The sequence below is a fragment of the Nyctereutes procyonoides genome, unplaced genomic scaffold (genome assembly GCF_905146905.1).
Source record: "Nyctereutes procyonoides isolate TBG_1078 unplaced genomic scaffold, NYPRO_anot_genome, whole genome shotgun sequence".
In the NCBI taxonomy this organism is placed as follows: Eukaryota; Metazoa; Chordata; class Mammalia; order Carnivora; family Canidae; genus Nyctereutes; species Nyctereutes procyonoides.
The window spans coordinates 26233557-26257577 of record NW_026575042.1 but is presented as its reverse complement, the minus strand read 5'-3'; the positions used below and the strand labels follow the sequence as shown (position 1 = coordinate 26257577).

Here is a 24021-nt window from a genome sequence, read left to right as displayed (position 1 = left end):
TGAGCGGTACAGAGCCAGGCTTGGACTCCGGCATTACACTTTGGAGGCCGAGAATGAAAGAGAGCCTGGAGACCGCGTGATGAGTGCCTTCATTTTGCTGTTGATAAAATGGAACCCCTGTGGCTCATCAAATTAGTGGTGTAACTTGGTTTAGAGCTTGAGGATTCTCTTGTCCCATGTTTTTTCTGCAATCCAGGTCAGGGAAATTAGCTATGTGTGGTATGTAGATGAGTGATCAACAGACAGATAAAGCCCAGATACCTTCAGTAATAATAATCTAAAGTTGTTTATGTGGGATTCTCCCAAGTAAGAGGTAATGTGTTTTTGATTCTTGTTCCTCATGAAGATGGAACATAGTTCATTATTTTATTTTATTTTATTTTATTTTATTTTAATTTTATTTTATTTTATTTTATTTATATTTTATTTTGTTATTTTATGATAGAGAGAGAGAGAGAGAGAGAGAGAGAGAGAGGCAGAGGCGGAGACATAGGCAGAGGGAGAAGCAGGCTCCATGCACCAGGAGCCCGATGTGGGATTCGATCCCGGGTCTCCAGGATCGCGCCCTGGGCCAAAGGCAGGCGCCAAACCACTGTGCCACCCAGGGATCCCCATAGTTCATTTTTCATACTTTGGTGTAGGTTAAAAGACAGATTCGATGAGCTTAAACTAAGGAAGAGTATTTCAATAGTTAGATCAGATTCCACATCTGAACATAGCTTTTATACTATTACTTCAGAAAACAAAACATTTTACTTAAAATTTATATAAATGAACTTGAATGTAGTCACTGTTCACAATAAAATATCAAACTTGAGCTTGTTCTCTAATGCAATTAAAAGCAAGCTGGTGGGAGAAAATAAGGATTATGTAACCTGAGCTTAAGACATTCTAGTGAATAACTGGATACTCTTAAGAGCACACAGTGCTCTTAAGGATACATCTGCACTGGCATTTCAATGTAATAAACCTTCCCCTCCCATCAATATCACTGATCTAATTCATCATCTTTTTAAATGAAAGTGACTTTTACCATACTTTTAGTATTTTTTTTCCTTTTAGTATTAATGAAAGTAATAATTCAGCTCTCTACCTATTAGTTTCTGATTTCAGACTTAAAATTTCTAATTTTTTGGTAAGATCTATACTAAAATATAGAGACTAGGGAGTCAACATTCTTCTTTAGAGAGAAGACATTGGAAATGTTGTATAAAATGAAGGTTCCCTTTAAAATTTTTTTTTCATTGGACATTGAGGACGATATTCAAAGTGAAATAAGCCAGACATGGAAAGATAAGTACTACATGATTACACTTATGTGGAGTATCTAAAATAGTCCAATTTATAAAATCTGAGACTGGAATGGTAGTTCCCAGGGGCCGGAGGAAAGGAGAATGGAGTTATTAATCAACAGGCATAGTTCCCATTAAGTTTGATGACTAAGCCCCAGAGCCCTGCTGCCCAGCTTCATGCCAGTAGTCAACAGAAATGTATTGTACACCTAAAATTTGTTTAAAAGAGCCAACAACGTTTTTAAGAAAAAGGTTTTTTCCTTGATTTTGCTGTGATTTTCTGTAATATAGAATACGCTTCAGTCACAGTAATTAAATTGGCAGTGGAATGGTAGGGAATGAAAGGAGTGAAGAAACAGTAAAGAAAATGTTGCCCGATTCTGTTCCAGGCAGTAGGGCTGTTCATGTGCACAGTGATGGACACTCGGGCAGCCCCCATCTGTTCAGAGATTATACAGGACTTCATTCTTACCTTTGCAGTACCTTTGTATCTACTTTCTATTTAAAATTAGTTTGTTTTGATCTTTTACAGCTTCACAAAAAATCTTGATTTTAATTGCTTTCACATTTAATTAAGAAAGCATACTCTGATGCTTTGTCTAGGAGGGTGTTATTTGCTCTCTGAATGTTTTTTAGATAAATTACAGAGTAGTCCATTCTAATTCATTACTTTAAATATTTCTTTAAAAAAACAAGTTTCTTTAAATAAAATATGTGAAATGAAGGGTTTCTTTCATACACAGACATGTTAGCAATTGGCATGCAACATCAGGAGCCCTCTGCTTTATTTTCTTGGTGTGATTTCATGTATTTTGTCTTGCCACTGATTAGTGCGGTGAGGAGATAAATCACACTTCATAATTAATGGAGTCGGCCCATCTGGACCAAGCCAGAGATGATCTATAATAAGGCTGCTATTGATCCCTGTCTCCTTTGTGGCTCCTTTTATCACTCTACTGCCTCAGAACTTGACATTAAAAGCTTCTTTTAATTGGAGGTGTCAACCTTCCGAACTTTTGTAACTATAGAAAAAAGACCAGATAAATTATTATGCTTTAGGATGAAGCTGAGCTTAGATGTGTGTGTGTGTGTCTGTGTGTGTGTGAGAGAGAGAGAGAGAGAGAGAGAGAGAGAGAGAGGAGAGAGAGGAGAGAGAGGGAGGAAGGGAGGGAAGAAGGGAGGGAGGGAGAAAGACAGAAAGATGGATATATCCTGCAGAGGGAAGATCAGAAACCCAAAGGCTATATAGTCTAATTCACTGACAGGGGAGGTCCAGCCAATGATGTGTCCAAAAGCAGTTTCCCTGGAGTCATCAAAACCATATAGCTGAGCCACTCCAAAACAGTTCAGGCTGCTAAGCCAATGGAAAGGAAAAGAAATGTTAAAGATACGGTGTGATGACAGCATCACATTGTGATTAGATCAGATGTAGCAGGCTACCACTCAGTAATCAGATGGAGGGAGATTCAAGAAACTTTTGGAAGATAATGTTTAGGATGTGCACACAGTGGTGATTATAGAATTTATTTCTGATCAGTTTTCTAGTTTCACATGTCTCCACAGATACCAAAGAGCACATTTTCAGAAGTTTTCTTACACACACACACACACACACACACACACACACACACACACACACACACGCCCCAGATACTAAGCAATGAGCAATTGAGGAAAGAGAAGCATTTTAAGGGCTGACAATCCCCTTGAAAGAGACTTCATCATATTGCAGTTTTTATCAAACTAGAGCTACATTTGATACCTAGCTCCAAACTTTCTGGGAGAACAGACATGAAAACCTTAATGGAGTTCAACATGTTGTCAGATGGTGTCTTCAGGCAAGAAATGATAAATGGTATTAAGCAAGCCACTGTGTCATCTAACATATCAGCAGTCTGATTTAAAATTTCTCAGTAAGCTAGGAAACAGTGATATGGTTGGTGCTGTCCAGTCATATTGGTAAATGAGAAATGGGAGCCTGTGCTTGGCATCATTTCTGTTCTGGGGTGGATTTCGTTTGAACCAAGGCCACCTGGGGCACTGTTACCCCGCAGTGGTTTGGGTCCGTGTATTTGGTGGAGTCTCTACTGTTTTACTTCTCTCTTTAGAGTCTTTCTTTTTCTTTTTAAAGGTGGCAGAGCAAGATTGATTATTTTTCAAACTGAATATATTATTTTAATATTTTTATTTCACTGAATCTGGTAGAAAATATGTATAAAATATATCTGAAACCTAAAGCTCCAGAAAAGTTAGGGAAATTCTTTCTAAACTTATGCTTTATGCAGAAGAACACTACTGCATTTTTGATAAAACTAAGATCATTACGGACGCCTGGGTGGCTCAGTGGTTGAGTGTCTGCCTTCAGCTCAGGACGTAATCCCAGGGTCCAGGATCGAGTCCCACATCGGACTCCCCTCAGGGAGCCTGCTTCCCCCTCTGCCTATGTCTCTGTCTCTCTCTGTGTGTCTCTCATGAATAAATAAATCAATAAATCTTTAAAAAAAAAAAAACAAAAAACTAAGATCATTGAAATACTGCGATCTTTTTTTTTTTTTTCTTTACTGCAAGAGCAGGGAAATTCCTTGTTCCCATCAAATCCTACATTATATTTTGGATTTTGGTCTTATATTCCTTCAGAGTTTATTTTTGATATAATCTCTTCTTGACCAGAAGTATTTCATGTTCCTGCATTGGGTAAAGGTAGATTGTTTGCTAAGTTATTTTTTCTGTCAAGGACCCTTCCAGGAGATTTTTTTTTTTTTAAAGAAAGAAAGGAAGGAAGGAAGAAAGGACTGCATGCATATTTAAAATGCTATCCTTGCTCTGTAAATAATACAGTTCTTTTGGTTAGTCACGATGTACATTGGTGGCTTTTCAAAGCTGTGAGGAAGTGTTTAGCTTCCTTATCCTAGTTTATTCAGTAAAGTTTTTGTCTCTGTTTAACTTTGAATAAATAAAAGTTCATCCAGTGGAGGAAGCCACACTAGTCTTTGCCCTCGTGTGGCCAGTGTTCTGGCTCAGACCTCCATGAGCTGTGCCTCTGGGGTAGAATCTGAGTGCAAACCTCACACTCAACTCAGAGGGCAAAGAGAAATGTAGCTTCTCTCTCTCTCTCTCTCTCTCTCTCGTTCTCTCAGGACAGAGGTGGGTATTCCCCAATTTCTGTTCAGTTTGGTGAACTCAATCCATTGCATCAATTTACATTATCCACTTTGGCCTGTAAATTCTCAGCTCTTTAGGGAAAATGCTCAGTCTCCCAGACTTTGTCTCTTTCCCTCTGCTTCTGGAAGGGAATGGTTGCAGGAGGCTTCTTCCTGTGTCCTCACCAAAGAATATCATTCTAAACCTTGTCATCCTCGCCTTTACCCCTATTCACCTTGAGACTCATCCGTGCAGTGGAGTGATTCCCTAGCTCCATTTCCAATCACTGGAGACTACAAGAGATAGACTTCTAACTTTTCCACTGTTCCTTTCCTCCTCCAGCTGCCAGCCTTCAGCCCAGCCTTGGGAGGGGAAAGGCCAGTCTCCTCTGCCCTAGGGCATGAAGCTTTGTGATCTATGGGGTGATTCTTCCTATGTTAAAATAATTTGGAAAATTATTTCTCCTTGACAAAAATCTTGACTTTCAAGCCTGTAATTCTGGTGGGAACCCAAATAAAAGTCTAACTTGACCTTTAAAACTGAGAAGTATTTTTTAAAGATTTTATTTATTTATACATGAGAGATAGAGAGAGAGGCAGAGACATAGGCAGAGAGAGAAGCAGGCTCCCTGCGGGGAGCCCGATGTAGGACTGGATTGTGGATCCTGGGATGGCTCAGTGGTTGAGCATCTGCCTTCCGCTCAGAGAAGTATTTGTTTTTATAAATGACTTGCACTTTGCCCAGAGCTTGAAAACTAACCATTTGAATAGGTGGAAAGCCCCCAGGGCAAAATGGCTTCTTATATATGGCAATACATATGGGAAAAAACAAAAACAAAAAAACAGCTTTACACTCTTCCCAAAGCACCTATGTTCCTGCTGCAGTCTCCCAGATGTCAGCATTCCCTCCCAACTGCAGCCCATCCTCTGGATGTAAAGACAGATGTCCTGAAATGTCAGCTAGAGAGAGACCCGGGTGTTTCAGAAAGGAGTCAGAAGGTAGAGTTAGAAGTATGATGTGACAACTTTAAGAACCCCACCAGCAAAAGGGATTATATTATGATCATCAAGAGAAATAGAGCCAGATTGTTCTCTGTAACTTTCACTATTGTTAGGTGAATAACATTCTTCTTAGAGCATCTTGAAACAGTGGCATCTGTTCGGTGTGTTTGGATTGATGAAGAAGTTATGTCTAGTAATTGCCAAGCAAGAAAAAGGGGCGAAAAAAATAACTCTAAGGACATGTACTTCAAGCCTATGTACTTCTAGCAATTAAAGTGTTCCAGAATAAAAAATTTTGATTTGCTACTAAAACATCCATCAAACACTATTAATACTATACAGCTCTTTTAAAAAAAAGAAAGTTTTTATAACGTCCAGAATCTGACATCTTAAAGTTTGGAGTTATTTTGTAGTATCCACAGAATGGTGTCATCTCTGCATCTAGTTTTATAATGTGTCCTCTTATGTGGAAATCCTTTTCAAACAGAAAAGTGATGATCAAAGAAGCAAAGAACCTAATTGGCTTTCAGTGCATGGTAATTTATTTGTATGTCTTTATACAGCTTATGAGTTCCAGATCCTTTTAGATTCACTGAGATGAAGATTAGCTGACCTAGAACCTAAAACATGCCCTTCATAGCTCACTGATGGATTCAGCCTGCTTCTTACCTTGTGCTTGGGAGCCCTCTGGTCCTCTCACTTTGGACCCAGAAGATGGCTGTGTGTCTCCTCAACACTCTAACCTTTGCTGTTGGCACAGAGGTGGCTTTGGCAGCTACTTTGGAAGAGAAATCAATGTGCTCATCGTCATCTCTGTCAGGTTGCAGAAACCTGAGATGACAACCCTGGAGCTCCCCGAATGTGGGTTCTACTTTGAAACACCACATACTACCTGAGCCACACTCCATTGGAGGACCCAGGAAATGCATTTTCACTGTTTAGCTTATTAGTTTTCCTAACAGTGGCAATTTCTGACCAGGTAGGGAGTTGGGGATGTGAAGCCTATGGTGGTTCTTCACTGTACTTAGAGAAGTGGCTGCCTTTGCCATCTGAGCCTGCAGTTCGCCCTCGTGTCTGGCTCCATTTGGAGTTCAGAATATTCTCCAGCCAGTTAAATGGAAATCATTTGCCTGAGTGATTATTTTACCAGTGCTGGCCTCAAAGGCTGGCTACAATTAACAAGTAAGAATCACACATGTGAATTTCTTTTCAAAAGTCTTTTTGTCAAAGATTGATCAAAAGGATGGATTGTTTAATGTTTCATTGTGTCCCACTGTTGTCCATATTCAGGTTAGAGTTTAGAAAACATGTAAGTTACAGTGAAAATATGATTTTATTGTTTAGCATTTTGATGTTTTTTATATCATACCCTGACTTTCTAAATGTGAGATCCATTCACAGATTAACTTGATTTATTACTGCCCATTTTTGTGTGGTTTAGAACAGCATATGCTATTCCCTTTAGGACTCAGTAGTGTTGCAAGTATAATTTGGAGTTGAGTTTAAAAGATTGAAATTACATCAGATATTTGTATAAAATTGTTAGTGGTAATACATAGATTTGTTTGTAAATGCAATGATGAGCGCCTCTGTTTTTGTGGACATGTACTCTTTGGATGGATGTGCTATCACAGTTTAGAAGACAACTCTCTAAGAAATAGGATAATTTGTGTGGAACCAACTCCGTGAAATGAAGCTATTGTGATAACCAGTTTATATTAAAAATTATATATTTCAGAATTGTTTCTGAGAAAATGTGATGGTAGGCACTTACTCGAACCACCCTGGCATCTTTTCTTGGGCAGTAGTGTGTGTTCATTTCTGACCTTTCTTTGAAAAAAAAAATCTTTTATGTCCCTAGTTATGAACGAGAAAAAAATTTTAAAGGTGGTTTTCTACAGCCTTTTGAATAATGAGGTGGTGATTTTTCTCCACGGCTAGATGTGTTCCTATAAATAACATTTGGCGCTACATAAACTTTGAAGCCTGCATCTTGTTGATATGTTTGTTACATTTGACCTCATACTCGTGAGAGGAATTAAATTCAGCCCTGCCTGGGGATCCATTATTCCCTGATTTTGGCATGGGTAGGAGTGCTCCACCCTCAGCCTCACCAAACCAATCCGGTCTGCAGGGGGCCGGGTGGTGACTGCCCTCCGCACACCAACTTCTCCCTCAGTGGGGACTGCAGGATCTGTCACTTGTTACTCTGTTTTAGCAGCTCCTGTTGTTCATTCTGTTTACTTCTATTCTCTCAGATTGCTGTGAAATAATTAATGCCACTTACCCCATGTAAATAACCACCTTTAATACCAGAAATCTGATTTTACTACCATCTGAATTTATCAGGAATAAAAATAGCACTTAATAATGGCTTTAAAGGCTTTCTAACTTAATTAGGGTATTTTAAATTCTGAACCATAAGAAAACTACTCTCACAGTAAACTCAGTGGGTGGACAATATGATGTGTTCAGAGTTAAGTTTAACTCTACAAGCTTAATTACCAATTAACTTAAAAATAACATGTTAGGTACTTTAAAATATTTATTTCCCTACTACGTTTAGTATTAGTCAAATCTTTAGAGCTAAATGGTTTAGATTTTTATATTGAGATTTTTATATAGGAGATCCTTGATCAACTTATAGAAATATTTAATTCTGGAATTTTCTTTAAAATCAGTGTTGGTCATTCTAGTTTTCTTTATAATCATGACACTCCTACACTAGGGGGTGGTCATATGGAGTCACACCATCATTTATGTCATCCTATGAGCACAAAGTAATTTTAGCTTTTAAGTCACTTATCTGGTGCCAGAAGCAAGCAAGCAAGCAAACACTTTTGCCCCACCCCCCAAAAATCTTATCTTTTAAATAGAAATGGCTATTTGGGTATTTAGCTAAATGGAAGTGGAATGGTACTTAAGTAATTTTTAGTTGATTTCCTAAAATGGAGCCCTGTTTTTGTTGTGAGTCTATGGAAGTCTTTGACCAATGTTAGGATTCTCCATAACCAAATCTTTCCTTTGCCTACATATTTCATAATATATGTTTACCCTTTGGAAGTACTAGCTGCACTTGGTTTCTCATGTCTTTTTTAAAATGTGCGTGTAGCATGTCAGGCTGTTCTCTTGGATACATTTTGTCCAATGTCACCAAATGATGCATCTTGCAACTTGTTAGGGTAAGGCTTGGGAGACTGGCCCATGGGCCAGTCTGGCACCACTTGTTTTTGTACAGTCTGTAAGAATGGCTCTCACATGCCAAATGATTGAAAAAGTTTAAAAAATAATATTGCATGACTTGCAAAAACCATGTGAAATGCCAATCTTAGTATCCATAAACAAAGTTTTATTAGAGCACAGCTATCTCCCTGGCATATTCAGTGACTGCCTTTGTGCCACAACAGCAGCACAGAGTTGTCCAGACGGAAACTAAACCTAAAAGCTTAAAATATCTACCATCTGCTCCTTTGCAGAAAGAATTGGCCAACCCCTCAAAAAGAGGATCAGAGGAAAAGTCCCTAGGATATTTTAATGCACTGGTTCCCATATTCACTTTCACCAGTTTAAATTATAATTTTAAAGGCCTTTCTTTCTCTCTCCTTCCTTCCTTCCTTCCTTCCTTCCTTCCTTCCTTCCTTCCTTCCTTCCTTCCTTCCTTCCTTCCTTCCTAATAACATACTCAGTGCATTTTGAATTTTGATCCATAAGAACATCATATTACTTGTTAACTTGGTAGGAAGAGAGTGCTGCTAGAGCATGAGTACTCCTGCCCTGGATAAGCAGTGAGCCTCTAAAGCTGTACTACTGACTGTTAACATTTTGATGGTCAAGAATCTATAGACACTAGAGGTGGAAACTGGAAGAGAAAAACCAATGAAAACGTTTTCTCTGGTTGTTTATAGTGCTCCTGAGGCAAGTTTGCCACATCAGTGGGAATGGTCACAATTACCCAGAGTTTTGTTATAATCCAGTAAAATTTGTAACTAACTTAACTTTGCAGTGAGTGTATAGTCCTGCTTGTGCTGCTTGGTAGTGAGGCTTTAAAAATGAGCCAAAGAACGGAGTTTAAGTAGTGCTCCTTTTATCAGTCAAATTTTCTTGTCAGGAGAGGGTGCAGGGGGTGCAGAGAAGGGGGAAATTGGGTGGAGTTCCCAAGCAGGCTCTGTATCTTCTCTGAAAACCCCTGGTTTCATCTTATCCTCCCCTAACAGGGAGCAGGGCTTTCTTTCAAATGATCAGATCCAGGCTGTGCTCACCACATTCTATTTAAAGCAGTCTCATCAGGGGAGGGATTATAAGGGTGCTAGAGAAGGAGAGCAAACCTGTGAAACCCTCTCCCACCCAGGGAATGGGAAGGCTGCTCTGAGGGCCCTCTGCAGCTTCTCACACCCTGCTACTTTATGCTGTTCATTTCCTCCTCACACCCATTGCAGCTTGCACCCATACATTGGTTGGTTTGGTTTTTTTTTTCTTTCTTTCTTTTTTTTTTTTTTTTTTTTTTTAAAGATACCTCTCTCCCCCTCTGCTGAATCAGAGCTCCAGGTTGGCAGGGACAGAGTGTGCCCTGCTCACTACTGTGTCTCCACTGCAGAGCAGGTGCAAAGAGTAGATCTATAATTGGTGAATGAAAATGACCTTGAGCTCCAGGACACAGATCAGGAGTTCTTCCTATCCTGTGTCTCTGCCCCCCAGTGGCTACATTTTCCTGAACTTGCCTGATTTATATCATCATGACTAGTAGTCTTCCCCAGGAGGGTTAGGTTTGGGGGATGTCCAGGTGGTGGAGGGTGGGGCTGCTGCTCTTCCAGGCTTGGTACTAGATGGCAGCTCCCACGTCCTGAGGCAGTAGATGGAACCTTTGTAGGTCCCACAAGAAGAGGACGCCTGAGATGCCTGTGGGAGGGGTAGGCTGGAACCCAGAGGCTCTGGACTAGAGCAGGGGGAGAGGGGAAGGTAGGCATGAGGGTCCCCCTCTCCAGATCATTCACCTCTTGTCCGTACCCTCAAATCTCCCCTAACTTTGGCCAGAGGACTTTGCTGCGTCTGAAATTCCCTGCTTGAAGATTAGTATGTCCCAAGAGGAAAATAGAGCAGAGTTGGGGAGTGGAAGGGAGAAGAGTTGAGGAGTGGAAGGGAGAGTCCTCGTTGTTCACCCAGCCGAACAGTACAACAGCTTGATTCAGTGAAGCCACCCTGGGATGGGAAAGTTACTCATATATGTGTAGTGTTCTAGGAGTTCCCAAAGCATGCTCATAGATGGATTGTCGTGTGAGCTAACAGGTGGATGTAGGCTCCTGGTGGGCTAAGCAGAGAAATACTTGAATAATACTTGAATGTCAGACAGCTACTTCTCTCAGTTGTCTTACCCTCTTCATTTCCAACAGTCACTGTCCCTGCCAAGTGGCTGTACCACACTCCTGTGCTCCTGGGGGAAGAAACCTGACTCTTCCGGACACACACACACACTATCCACCAGCTCTGACCCACCTTGGTAAAGTCTTTGTCCTTATCTCACCTGCCATCATGAGCTGAGTCAGTGCAATAGCATCCAGCAGAAGATAATGCCCCGGTGTGTTTTGCCAAAGGCACCTGTCAGTAAGTACAGTTGTAGATTCACAGAGACCATCTGGGAAGGTGTGCATGCAGTGTGAATACCCATGTGCAAAATTGCTCTGTAAAGACACCATGACTAGACATTGGGGGATGAAGGAGGAAGTATACACCCTGGACCCTAGGAAGTACATGAGTGGGTTTTGGGGGTCTGGGCTGTGCTACAAAGAATATGAGCCCCAATGATGAGATAGTCCCTGCCTCATGCTTACTGTGTGACTAAGGGCAAGTCCATTTCTCTGTCTGTAAAATGGGCATCATATCACCACCTCAAAGGATACGAATATAAATAGACCCAGACCATAATAAAGATCAACAAATGGTAGTCATTATCATGTTATTATGAGTTTTCAAGTTCTAGAAACCTGCAGCTCTTGAAACTTTAAGACCTTTATGTGTGTATATTTTAACATCACTCCAAACTTCAGAGCAGCAGCTTTGCTGTAGAGAGAGCATGCCTACTCCATTTCAATTTCATAAAGGCAGGTTTAAAATTACATAGTGAAAAGCAGAAGATAAGGTTTCCCACTGCCTTAATAGATGAGTTGTCTCTCTCTCTGAAAGGGGAAGGCAGGGGAACACGCGAGTTATGTGGTCAACACCAGGAAAAAATCCTGGGTTTATACAGTAAATACACTAGTAGCTGATCAATTGTGTTGTCTTCTTTCCTGCTCTGTCATTCCTGGAATACTGTGGACACTTCATTGTGCTTAAAAAAAAAGAAAAAAAGAAAAAAAGAGAGAAAAGAAAAAGAAAAATACTGCTTTTCATAACAGAGAAGCCTCCAATTGCTTTTTTTCCTTTAACTAACACCTATACTTAGTTACACAGACCTGAAAGAAACTAATGATACCTTACAGTCAGACTGTGATTGAATTATCTTCTGTTAATTAGGAGTTTCTAAATCACCCTGATCCCCTTGGAGAAAAGGCCTGATATAAATAGACAGTAATAAAAGTGGTACTATGTTTAATTCTAATTGTATCTTTTGAAATTTAATTAATGTAGTAATAATTGTTTTAAACAAGCGTGTCAGAATTCAAAATGGTCCTTGGTGACTTGAAAGAGTTAATGTAGCATCCAGAAGTTGCTAATCTTTCTCCGGAAGTAGCTTGCTCACTGAATAATTGGGTTTAATGAGCTCAAGTTCCCCATTCTTCCTGCAGGGATGATTCTGGCCACGTTTTAAGCCATTCTTACCAGCATCTTGAAGACACTCCCCTCCATCCAAGTTGTAGCCTGTGAACTCACCACGATCCCTGAAAACTTCTGGGACCCAAGAGTTTTACAGCGGTGCATTGCCCTTCTTTCCAGCTTTCCAGGCATTTCCTGGAGCCAGAGGGAGTGGCAGGCTGTAGACTGTGTCCCCACTGGACTTTGCCTGGCTGCCCCTCAGGCCCAGCCAGAGGTCCCTTTGCAAGTAGCTGAGTCCCTCTGTGCTCCTATCCCTTCCTTTTCTCCTAACCACAGAGGACACTTGAACACAGGCACTTGGATTTCATGCTGCCTGAGATGATCTGAGGCTGTCATGCAAGCACATTGTTATTACCCTTTGGGAAAGTGGGAGATGATGGATTTTGCAGCATGAAGAGGCTGACATGACATGACCAAAGGCCTGGAAAGGTTGGGGTTTGCGTGTGCCTCCTTGAGGCAACCTTGGTGCATGGTGACTCATCACATGCTGCAGAGTAGCCTGTTGAGTGTGAGAATTTGAAGTCTTCCCACAGTAATTGTGTAAACACCAAGTAATGCTGTATAGCACACCCAAGTTATTCCGTGGCCATAAAAATGGAGAGATAAGAGAGCTATTATAATTTAAATGCATTTGAACTTAACTATATATGTATTCTCCATACAGAAAAGTACAGCACAATACATTATTAGATGCACTAGTAGGAATTATAGAATTTTTCTGGATAGTTTTATAATTTCAGTGGAGTTCCTTTTCAGAATAGCTTAGGTTCTGTTTTGCTTAATTTTCAACATTTTTTGTTTCCTTGGAAGATAGTATTGTACAGGACCAGAAACAACCAAAGATCAAAATCAAAATTCAACTTTTTGAAATTCTGTGTACTTCCTGAAGCTAAAAGTATTCAGAAGTTTTAAAACTTTGCCAACGGTTTATAGTAGGATAAACATTTAAAATCTGTATACTGGCTTTATAACTAATCCTTTGATCTGTTAGATCCCTAGGTATTTCCAGAACCCTTTTCTGTTTTCCCTAAGCTAGTTTGCACAATGAAGCTTATCCAGCTCCTGGTCTATTTAAACATGTTTGGGAACATATGGAGACCAGCAGCAATGCTAAATCCCAATTCATCTAGAAATGGGAGTGAATTTCTTTTAAATCAAAGTTTGTGACTTTATGGTTTATTCAGTTGTCTGCATAAAATGAAAGTTTTTAATCTGATTTAAAATGATTTTTGATAAAATAAATCACCCCAGTGCATTTATTGTTTTAATTCCTCTGAACTCTGCTTCTGTGATTTTGTCGGTTTTTCCCCCCCTTTTATTCCTGGATGTAGTGCCTCCTCAAACCCAATTTTCTCTTTGTGGTGTTTTCTCTCATCTCTCTTCCTTTCTCCTTTCTTCCAGACCATGAAATGTGTATAACTAAGGACTTCTAGTGGCTGACACTGGAAGTGCCACTCAGAAGCACCCAGACGTGTAAAGGTTTGGGCCCTCCCTGTGTGCTGGGTGCCACAGCAACTGGTAGAAAGAACGAACCTAGGGCAATAGATTGGTTGTTTTGACTATGTAGATAGTATTTGTTTTCATGAATTTTATACTGAATCCAATTTTTTTTTAGGTGAGTACAAGAGAAACCTATATATTTATTAGTCTGTGTATAGTAAGCATAGTGTCTTCGTCTTACTGACATTTAGATGGTGATTCACTTAAGAATCTGCAATTTAATTAAACCTTGAGGTTTAATCTGTGAAATGCAGCCTTTTCTAAGTATTGTGAATTGTGATGGTATATTAAATGAAAGTGAGAAGTGGTAGATGGAGAAAATGATGGCGGTGGAGAAGCCTTTATGGCATGTGAAAATTTGACTAGATACTTATGCATGAGATACAATGTTACTTTATAGGATTTGATCTGAAATTTTGGGCATAAGAGATTCATATTGTACCAATGTTCAGATAAAAGTTATGTAACAGGAGAGCCACATTCATCCTTAGGTACATACACCCTAGCTCTGAAGTAAACTTTATGAAAAATCAGAGCATATTGAAAAACTAGAGAATTCTTGGCTTCCTAAACGTGGACCCTGGGTCACTCATAACTCATAATTTGCTCCAGATTTATATAGCACTTGGCATCCACTCTCTGGCAAAAAAATGATTGTTAAAATAGCTGAGTACCATGTCGAGGCAGGCTTATACAATGCCAAAACCATGCTTCAGTTGATATTGTAGAAACTGAGACTTTAACTATGTACTTCAGAATAAAATTTCATGGGAAATTTTGAAAAAAAATATTTCAGAAAGGTTTTGAATAGTCTCCCTGTTATAGTCCCTTAGCTATAACACGTGTTTTGAAAATGCAAATTTATTTGAATGTGATGGATACATTAAGGAACAATTTTAACCTAACTCAAATGTTGTGTTTGGCTGTGCACAGTTTGGACCACAAGAAACTAGTGAACGCAGAAAACTTCCCCTGGCTGAACTGCATGTACACACGCACGTCAGGCAGCACGTGGCTCCCCCAGTTAGTGAGGGAGTCTGGAGCTGTGCCCATCCACATCTCCTGTTACCGCCTTCATCAGACCTCACATCACCTCCTGTAACTTAGGATCTGCAACCCTCAGAACACCCCTTGCCAAGCAAACCTCAGGTCTTTCTCAAGGTCAGTCACCACCACGTACATAATAGTAGCTTTGCATTCCTTAACTATTTAACATATGCAGAGCTGAGCTGTCACTTTTATTCAGTTCCTGTCTTTTCTTAATGTGTCACTGCAAAATTTTTGAATGTTGTGCCCCACTCCATTTTCCCCACAAACGTGCTTTTACTGCATAATTTTGTATAGTGCAAGTGATTTTTAGGAACTTGTACATCCCATTGTAGCGGAACTATGAGTACTGCAGTTATATTCCCCACAACTACCAAGTGCCCGAACCCAGAGCTTCCAATGCTCGGACGCACCCTTCTTCCAGAAACTCCTCACACATCTGTAAATGCTTAATATCCTGGTTTTCCTCCTTCCCCTCTGACGGCTCCTGCTGTATCTCTTCGACTAGTTCTCTCTGCTTATTAATTTAAGTGATTCTAGAGCATCACTGTGATGTTTTCATTTCATTTATCTGTAAAATTCCTCCCTTGGAGATGTATACATGTTTTCATCTCAGCTGCTACCTTTGTGCAGAAAATCCCCAATTTTCCAAAGCCAGAACCAAGCGTCCACAGTTTCTGATTGCTGCTGCACAATTTCACCAGACTGTTCCATTGTGACCATAGCTCAACTCCACCACTAGATGAGTGAACACATCAAAGACGCTGTAAACTATGAAATGCTTCACAACCATGGGGGTGTTAAATTTTCCTTGTCTATCCAAGGGGAAAGAGTCTTTGGCTTTTCCTCTGCCCACAGCAAATCAGTCACTGAGTCCTGCTCTGTCCCCTACTCAGTCTCCCACTTTCATCTTTCCTTTCCCAGCCCTTCTGCCACCTTCCATGTCCCTCCAGTAGCTGTGGCTCCCTGCCTTCTTCCTGACTCCACCTTTGGGTCCCCTGCCCTGTATTTCTTCCTGAACCTTGGTCTTTCCTCAAAGTTGTAATTCTGTAGCCCATCCAAGCTGACCCATCACTCCTTTTCTAATCACATTTCTCTGTTTTCTTCTAGCCTGATGGAAATGCCTAGAGAGCTGAATGATATTTTACACTGATTTATATCCTGCCCCACTCCATACCATGCCTGCAGTGGGGCCCCATATGAGGTAGCAGCCACCTATGCTCCTCTCTATGTGTTGGTTGACAATTCAGTAGTGGTTTTCATCCAACAGAGCTTAAGGTTATTTCTATAACTTTTCTATGATATTGGGTTTTTTCTATACTTTTCTATGAGTTGCATAATGGAAAATGTGAAAGTGGAAGTGAGGTTTCAAGAGGAAACCAGGACAAATTACTCTGGAAACCGTTTGTTATATGGAAAGTGTTTTTATAGTGACCTTGCTGGAAGGGATGATGACCGCAGCTATTAATGATGTGGCATGTTTTGGCCCCTGAATGGTGGCCAACTCTCTGCAAATGTGGCCACAGCCCTCCCCCTGTGTGAACCACAGAGGGGGCTGGGCTTAATAGTAGCATGAGACCCCCACCGTGATACAACTCTTATACCCCTGTTCAAGTATGTGACTTTTATATTATTTTCAAGTGTTAAAAGCTCTGTTGTATTTTCCAACAATAACTTCATAAATGGTTTCGCTTCCATTGGTTCAACCCTGTGACATTTTGTTGTACTTGGATGCTTTACTAAAAGAAAATGTTACTTCTGAATTTCAGTTTAGAAGGCCTGGATCCCAGTGTTCTTGTATTCGATTCTAAAATTCTTCAAAGTTCTAAAAACTTCTGTTTAAAGTATTAAAAAGAAAGGTAGTGTTATTAACTCAGATACTGCTTTCAAGGGCACAGAAAGAAGCACTGAAGCTTACAGATTCCTGAGAGAATTTCCTTCTTCTCTGTCCCATTCTCAGCATTAGCAAACTGACTCAATTTGTAGGGCTGTGTAGGACAGGGTGATAGTCCTGTGGTGACACTGAGATTTAGAGACATCCATACAGATCATTCTGATTTGGGGGAGAACACTTCTTTGGATTGAATTTGGTAGTTTTTTGAGGACCTCGATCCTTGATTCACATTTGCTGTTTTGCTACTTCTTCTGGAGTCCTGAGAGGCAAGTCCTGCTTTGGTCCAGTCCTCCTTGGGTCTTTCCTGAGCCAGGCAGTACCTAAAGCCATACCTGCTACCTGGACATTCACTGTCCACCATGGCCTAACATGGATCTCCATGACCACATTGGAACCCTGAGGGGTGTTCAGAGGTGGGAGTAGGTGTATCATTTCTCTAAGTCCATTGGCAAGTTTGAGAATGATGCTCAGTTACTTGAGTTACTTATATGTCATACACACAATTACAGAATCTGTAAAGGAACAAACCTTTTTTTGTTATCTAGATGTTCCCTTTTGTAAGAACATTAGCACTTCTCAGACTTTGTAACTTCATTAGATATAGCTGCAGCCAAAGCAGCAGCAGCAGCCATGTGTGAAGATGGGGACAGACAAAGCCACGTCTTAAGAGGGAAGCATTTTCTGTCTGCAACTGAGGTCAAAGAAGGATAAAGGGAAAAAGTAGAACTTAGAAGATGTTATTATTGTTATTATTGAACTTCTTTCCCCAAGGACTTGAAGTTATTGGCAAATTGTTTTTGTGAATATCAAAATCTGTGTTCCTGGGATGAAAGGAGATGTGATATACTGTCCAAAATCAGATATAACATCCTTACATAAAAGATCCTTACATACACTTACTTATCCTGAAAACAGAATTTTCCTACTTGATGTACAAATTTCAAAACAAAAAACTAAGAAGCAATCTATAGAAATCTAGTGATATAAAATATATTAACATAGTTACAATTCACATTAACCATATCCATAAACAGAGAAGTTTGCCTTATAACTCATATGGGGAGTTACTTTCAAAATGGAACATTCTTAGGAAAGGCATTTCTGGTTTCTGTCCAGCTTAATAAAATATGAATTTTTACTTGCCTTTAGTTGAAACTTCCTGCTTTTCATCTGCTTAAGTCCTATATTAAAACTCTACATTAGAGTTGATCAAATTTATGAAATGGGTTCCTGGGCTATGTTAAATCCATAGATTTTCCTAATGCATTAGTTCCAGAAATTTAGGGAGTTACTGGTAACTGGACACTAATAGAAAATCTATTAGCAACAACTACACAAAAGCATCTTCTATTTCATAAACAGTATGAGCTGTCCGTGTGGTAAGTTACTACAGTTAGCAGCAGGATGATCTGATTGCTGAGCCAAGACCCATACCTCTGTGTTTAAAGGAGATCCATGGAAATGCATTTGCATTAGTGCAAATAATGCTTCTAAAGCCAACCACTCTCCTGGGCCTTGCGTCATGTTGACACATTCATGTAATATATACAGAGAAAATAAGATAATTTGAAGCAGTTTCTCCCTTTGACTCATCTCTTGATGTCACTCCCCACTTACTTGCTTTTGTCTACTCTGAACTGCTTATTCGAGTAGTTTCATGTTAAATGTAAATGATTTCTCTCTTGTCATGATCAATTGTTAAGTGGAGCCAAGCAAATTGTTTGTTGTCATTTTAAAAGAAATGTTTTCCAAAAGTGCTTTACAGAAATATTAAGGTGGAAGGCGGTAGTCGAGATTATAACACCTACTGTGTGTAGCACCTGTCAGGAGTCACTAAATTCCTTTCTGCCTGTGTGTCTTTCTGGCTGGAATGCCCTTTCCCCAGTGCTCCTGGTGCAGGTGCTACTCGTATGGCCAAGATGCGTCATGGTGCTGTGGCAAAGCAGGGGCTTTGAGGTCAAACAGAACACATCGTTTGCTAGTTATAGTTCCTTTGCCTCTCTTACCAGAGGACCTTGGGAAAGTGGCTTAGCCCTCAGGCTGTCAGTGCTCACACCTATAAAACCAACACCATCAATACGTATCTCATATGGGTTTTGTGAGCCTTAAATGAAATAGAAAGCACCAAGTACACACCTGATGCAGAGGAGGCGTTCAATTACTTTCATTTTGATTCACTCAACCAACACTTGTACTATTTATAATCACAGCTTGTTATAGCGCAGCAGACCCAGGCAGAGATTAGTCCCCACTAGATCTAATGCCCCCTCACCGCCCCCCCCCACCCCCGTGTGGTCCCTGCTGTATCCTCAGTGCCATGTGCCCTGCATTCGGTCACAGTTGTTGGCTGAATGAAGCACGACATCAGCCAGCTGAGTAGGCAGGCAGGAAGGCCCACTGCCTGGCCTTGCCCTCACCGATGGCTGGACCCTTCAGGTAGTGCACTTACAGGAGCTCACAGTCTGGAGAGCTTGCTGACCAACACCTAGCAGGGCTCTTTCACCCAAAGAGAATTTATTCAGATACTGCAAGAGTTGAGGATCAGTGAACTCACTCTGTGGACAAGAACCATAAACTGTTTACTATACATTAATGTAAGTACCCACCCTAACTGTAAATATGTACCCTAAAACTATAAAAAGATATAAACTGGCAGTTCCTCCTCCCCAAGGAAGTGGTGAAAACATTTAGTAACAGGTGTGGCAAGATGAATAATCTCTGCTAAGGTCTGGATATATTTTCTTCCTGCCTTCTCTGAGTTCTACTGTTTGTTGTTGTGCTCACCTTCTCTGAGGCTGAATCTCTCCAGGATACCCCCTCATAGGGTCGGTGAATACCTGCCACTGTTTACTTCCAAACCTGAGAGAAATGGCTTTTCACTGTGTTTGCATTCTCCACCTTGGTAGATTAGCCACCTTCATGTTTTATGTACTGCTCATGAGTAAGAGGTAGAGTGTATATTTCAAGTCTAGTCCACAGAGCATCAACAAGACGCCATGACACCACGAGTACACCACCATTAAATATCCCATCCACCTCCTGTGGCTTAGGGGTATTTAGCTTTACCACACCCAATAGCACGTGGACTACAATGGCAATGCCACATTTTGTTGTGATTACTGTTTGCTCATAGTTCTGGGTCAGCACCTATTCTTTATTCATTCACAGCACTTAATTCAGGGTCCCACACTCAGAGGACCTCAGTAAGTGATTGTCCTAAGAATAAAGGATTGATCATTCAAGTATAGAGCAAAGGAGGCAGGTGAGCTCCTCTCTCTAGACCCTTGAAATACATGTGCTGTCCTTAAACCTTGTGTTATATTTTAAGCTGAAAGGTGCCTAACTATGTAACCTTTGGTGATACTTTAAACTGGAAGAAGCTTCTAAGAATAATGATGTGATTTGTTGTTTCTTTGAGCTTCATCACACCAGGCTTTTCAAGTAAAACTAAAATTAGTAATGAATGTTTGAAACATTGACCGTGAACATCTGAAGGGAAGGCATACTCATACAGCTAATCCTGGGCTACCAGCAAATGCTCTGGGGAGGCCATTGTCACATCTGTTTGCAAGTGTCTTCATTATGATAGTCACGTGCATCCTTTCATTTAATCCTCACAACATTATGAAGGTAGTGTCTTTTATTAAACTCATTTTATAGGTAGAAAATTATGGCTCCGTGATGTTTAATATCCCAGCCTAGGTGACAAAGCTAATGAACAGCAGAAGCAGGATTTGAGCCCATATAAATCTGTTCTCTTTCTGTCCCCACGCCACCCCCAGTAAGAGTGTGTTTTGACCACCTCTCCCCCACAGGTCATCTATATGTGTGACCCTGTGCCTAATGCTGCTGATTTGTTCTCCTACATTCCTTCTGTTATTGCTCCTGTCTTGCCCATCTGCTTCATGACCAGGTTCATTTTATTGCTGCTATTTTTTTCCTCCTTTTTCCTGTTTGAGTGATGGAGGCACAGTTGGCCAGTTCTTTGATACTGACCTGTGACAACCACCATCCTTGCTTAAAGAAGTCCTTGCTTCTTCAAATCATTCATTTGGCTTGACATCAAAGCTGAAAAAGGTTACTGATGACAGGATGAACCTTTTCAGTATGCAAATGATGTCATGGTACAAATGACTTTATATCAATGTAATTGAGCTCTTAACTATTCATTTTTATCATTGCCTGTTCAATATGTCAAGCTGTAAAATAGAATATTTTAATTTACAAGCATGACTCAGATCTTGAAGAATAAATGTGAAAATACTGAATTCCAAAGTGCAGGCTCTTCCATTGGGATGTGGGCTTCCTGAAGATAGAGGCTATATCCTGTAGGTCCCTGTGTCCCCAGTTCCTGCTCTGGGCCATGGATAATGAATGAAGGCATGAATGAGCACCTGCATTGGCCTTAAACCTTTTAGTGTTTACTATAATTTTCTCAGAACAGTGGACAAGTTGATAAATGCCGTGTGACTCATTTTAAGAATCTGGTGTACTTCTTAAGAGGCATGTTGATTATGCTTTGGCTTAAATAAGTGTAACTAGTCAAAATAGGGCGTTCCTTCTTTGAATTATACAAATAATCCAACCTACATATATTTAGTTTCTATAAAATAATGATTGTGGCAGTTAGTGATATATACTACAAAGAAAAACAAGGCAGAATTTAAAGAGATGGAGAATGAGGGATTGCTGTTTATTACTTAAAAATGGTCACATAAAATGGATGAGTAGTAGTATAATGCAAAATATTGGGACATTTATTTTATTTTATTTTTTTAAATTTTTATTTATTTATGATAGAGAGAGAGAGAGAGGCAGAGACACAGGCAGAGGGAGAAGCAGACTCCATGCACCGGGAGCCCGACGTGGGACTTGATCCTGGGTCTCCAGGATCGCGCCCTGGGCCAAAGGCAGGCGCCAAACCGCTGCGCCACCCAGGGATCCCAATATTGGGACATTTAAATAAAAAATGTTGAGATCTATACTTAAGGCAAGCATCATCAATTGTACCCATTTGAGCTATGAGAACTGAATCTGGCTACCCCAGTTTCATAGTGATTTTAGAGCCAAAAAGATTACTTCAGACAGATCTTTTGGTAAGTAAAATAATTGATCAGCTATGCCCTGATCCTTTTTTTTTTTTTTTAATTCAAGCGTGGCTGCTAAAACAAACACATGTAATTTGGAATAAGAACTCAAAATTGGATCTTTTATTTTTATTTTTTTCAAAATTATATCTTTTAAAATCATTGATAGGAACATTAAAAATACTAGTGTAAACATTGTTTTAAGGGGTGTGGGGGGGTTCAGTCAGTTAAGTGTCTGGCTCTTGATTGTGGGTCAGGTCATGATCTCACACTTGTGAGCTCAAGCCCTTTGTCGGGCTCTAAGCTCAGAGGAGAGTCTACTTGAGGTTCTCTCTGTCTCTCCCTCTCCTTCTAGCCCACCATCCCCTGCTCATGCTCTCTCTCTCTCTCTCTCTCTCTCTCTAAAAATAAATAAACCTTCAAAACAATAAAATAAATGTTGTTTTTTGATCCTCATGGTAAGTTTTATTTTTTATTTTATTTTATTTTTTTCTCATGGTAAGTTTTAAACTAATTTTCAGGTGAAGGCATTTTAGCCTAAATGAGTAAGGTGTGTAGGTGGCAGAGCTTTCTATAAGATGAAGTTGAAGATTTTGTTAAGACAAATGACGAAAAATATAATTTAAAACACAGATAAGATGTGTATACATGTTTATTTGTAGCTTCTCATACTGAAACAAACTCCATTCAGTATTGACTCAAGGTTCAAATTCAGTGTTGTACAAGCCTGACTATGAAACGTAATACTCCCAAGCTGTGTGAACCATTACATGGAATGCAGGATTTCTCATTGCGTGCATACATATTTGAACTGAGTGGTGCGGTGGGAATTGAGATAAAAGAGCGTTTCACCCCAGCACCTCAGCCTGTTTATAGAGGAGAGCCTGATGCACGTGTGTAGACTGGCACGTGGGTGTCAGGTGTAATCCCGTGTCTGGGTGTTCTCTTTGCAGATGATCCAGTCTCTCAAAGCCGTCATTGAAAATGCAGATGCTGTGTATGAAAAGATTGTACACTGTCAGAAGGCAGGTAAGCCAAAGTTTGTTTCTCCTCTTTAAAATAAAATCAGCCACATCATCTATTTAGCCTTTCAAACTACTGTGTATTTTTGACACTATGTCTAGGAAATCAGATATAAAAATTATTTTTTCCAGTGTACTCATTCATGGCTTCTCAAGGCTGGATAACAAAGTCACCTGGGAGAAGCTTTTGAAATATCCTGACATAGGTCTGGGGTGTGGTTGCAAAATTCCTACCTGTTAGAAGCTCCCAGATGTTTCTAGTGAGTGGCCAAGACTGAGAGCTGATACACTGACGTCCTTCCCAGTGTGCCCTGCTGCTGACCCTTCTCTAGTCCCCCATGACCTTCTGGCAGACAGTGGGGAGGGTGAATGAGGCTTGAGCAGAGAGAGAATAAGCTTTTCGAGAGGAGAGTGGGCATTCGTTACAATCTCTTGACACTTTTCAATGCACTGGCATGCTCAAGTGCTGATGAATTCATCTATTTAATATCAAAATGTTATACCGCATTATAAAATGCTACCATCGAATTAATTTTAGCTGAGATAAAACCACAAAATCAAGTGTTCTGCATTGTAATAAGAATAGACAAAATGGAATTCTTTCAATTTTTACGTTTTGTTTGGAGCATCATTTTGGAAGATGTTACTATGGAGAATATTTGTAATGTACAAATAACTGTATCTGTCCTAAGTTCCAAGATTTCTGGTTGCTATTCCTTTTTTTTTTTTTACTTTAAAAAAAAAAGTTTATTTTTTTGTAATCTCTACACCAAGTGTGGGGCTCCAACTCACTACCCCAAGATCAAAAGTCATATGCTCCTCCAGCTGAGACAACCAGGCACCCCTGGTTGCTATTCTTTAAAATTAAGAGACTATAAGTATCATAAGTGATGGGGCCTAAGTGATGGGGCTAAGGCCTGGAAAAAAAAAAATCCTCTCTTTATCTCAGAAATGAACTCGTTAAAAATAGATCAAAGAAAAGATACATGTGACAATTTTCTCTTTTTGGTATTTATTGAAGGAATATGCACATTAGTGACTAATCAACAGGCAAAAATCCTCATCTTGATTTACTCACTTGTTTTTTCTACTTTTGGGGCTAATGCTCCCTACAACCACAACTAAAACGAGATACTTCAAACACCATTTTTATCCTCTCACTTTGTACACAAAACCGTCCAGTAGCTGACCAGAGTCTGTTGTATCAAATCTAAACTTCTAACTTCCCAT

The 24021-nt window shown here is 40.0% G+C and overlaps 1 protein-coding gene across 3 annotated transcripts in view; it reads left to right on the top strand.

Annotated features, from left to right (window-relative positions):
- PLCL2 (phospholipase C like 2) overlaps window positions 1-24021 on the top strand; it is a 186916-nt gene that overhangs the window by 125102 nt on the left and 37793 nt on the right. For all 3 annotated transcript variants that reach the window (XM_055320857.1, XM_055320858.1, XM_055320859.1), the window contains one exon: window positions 22723-22798. In XM_055320857.1, the coding sequence (XP_055176832.1) occupies window positions 22723-22798 (76 nt within the window). The remainder of the gene's footprint in view (window positions 1-22722; window positions 22799-24021) is intronic.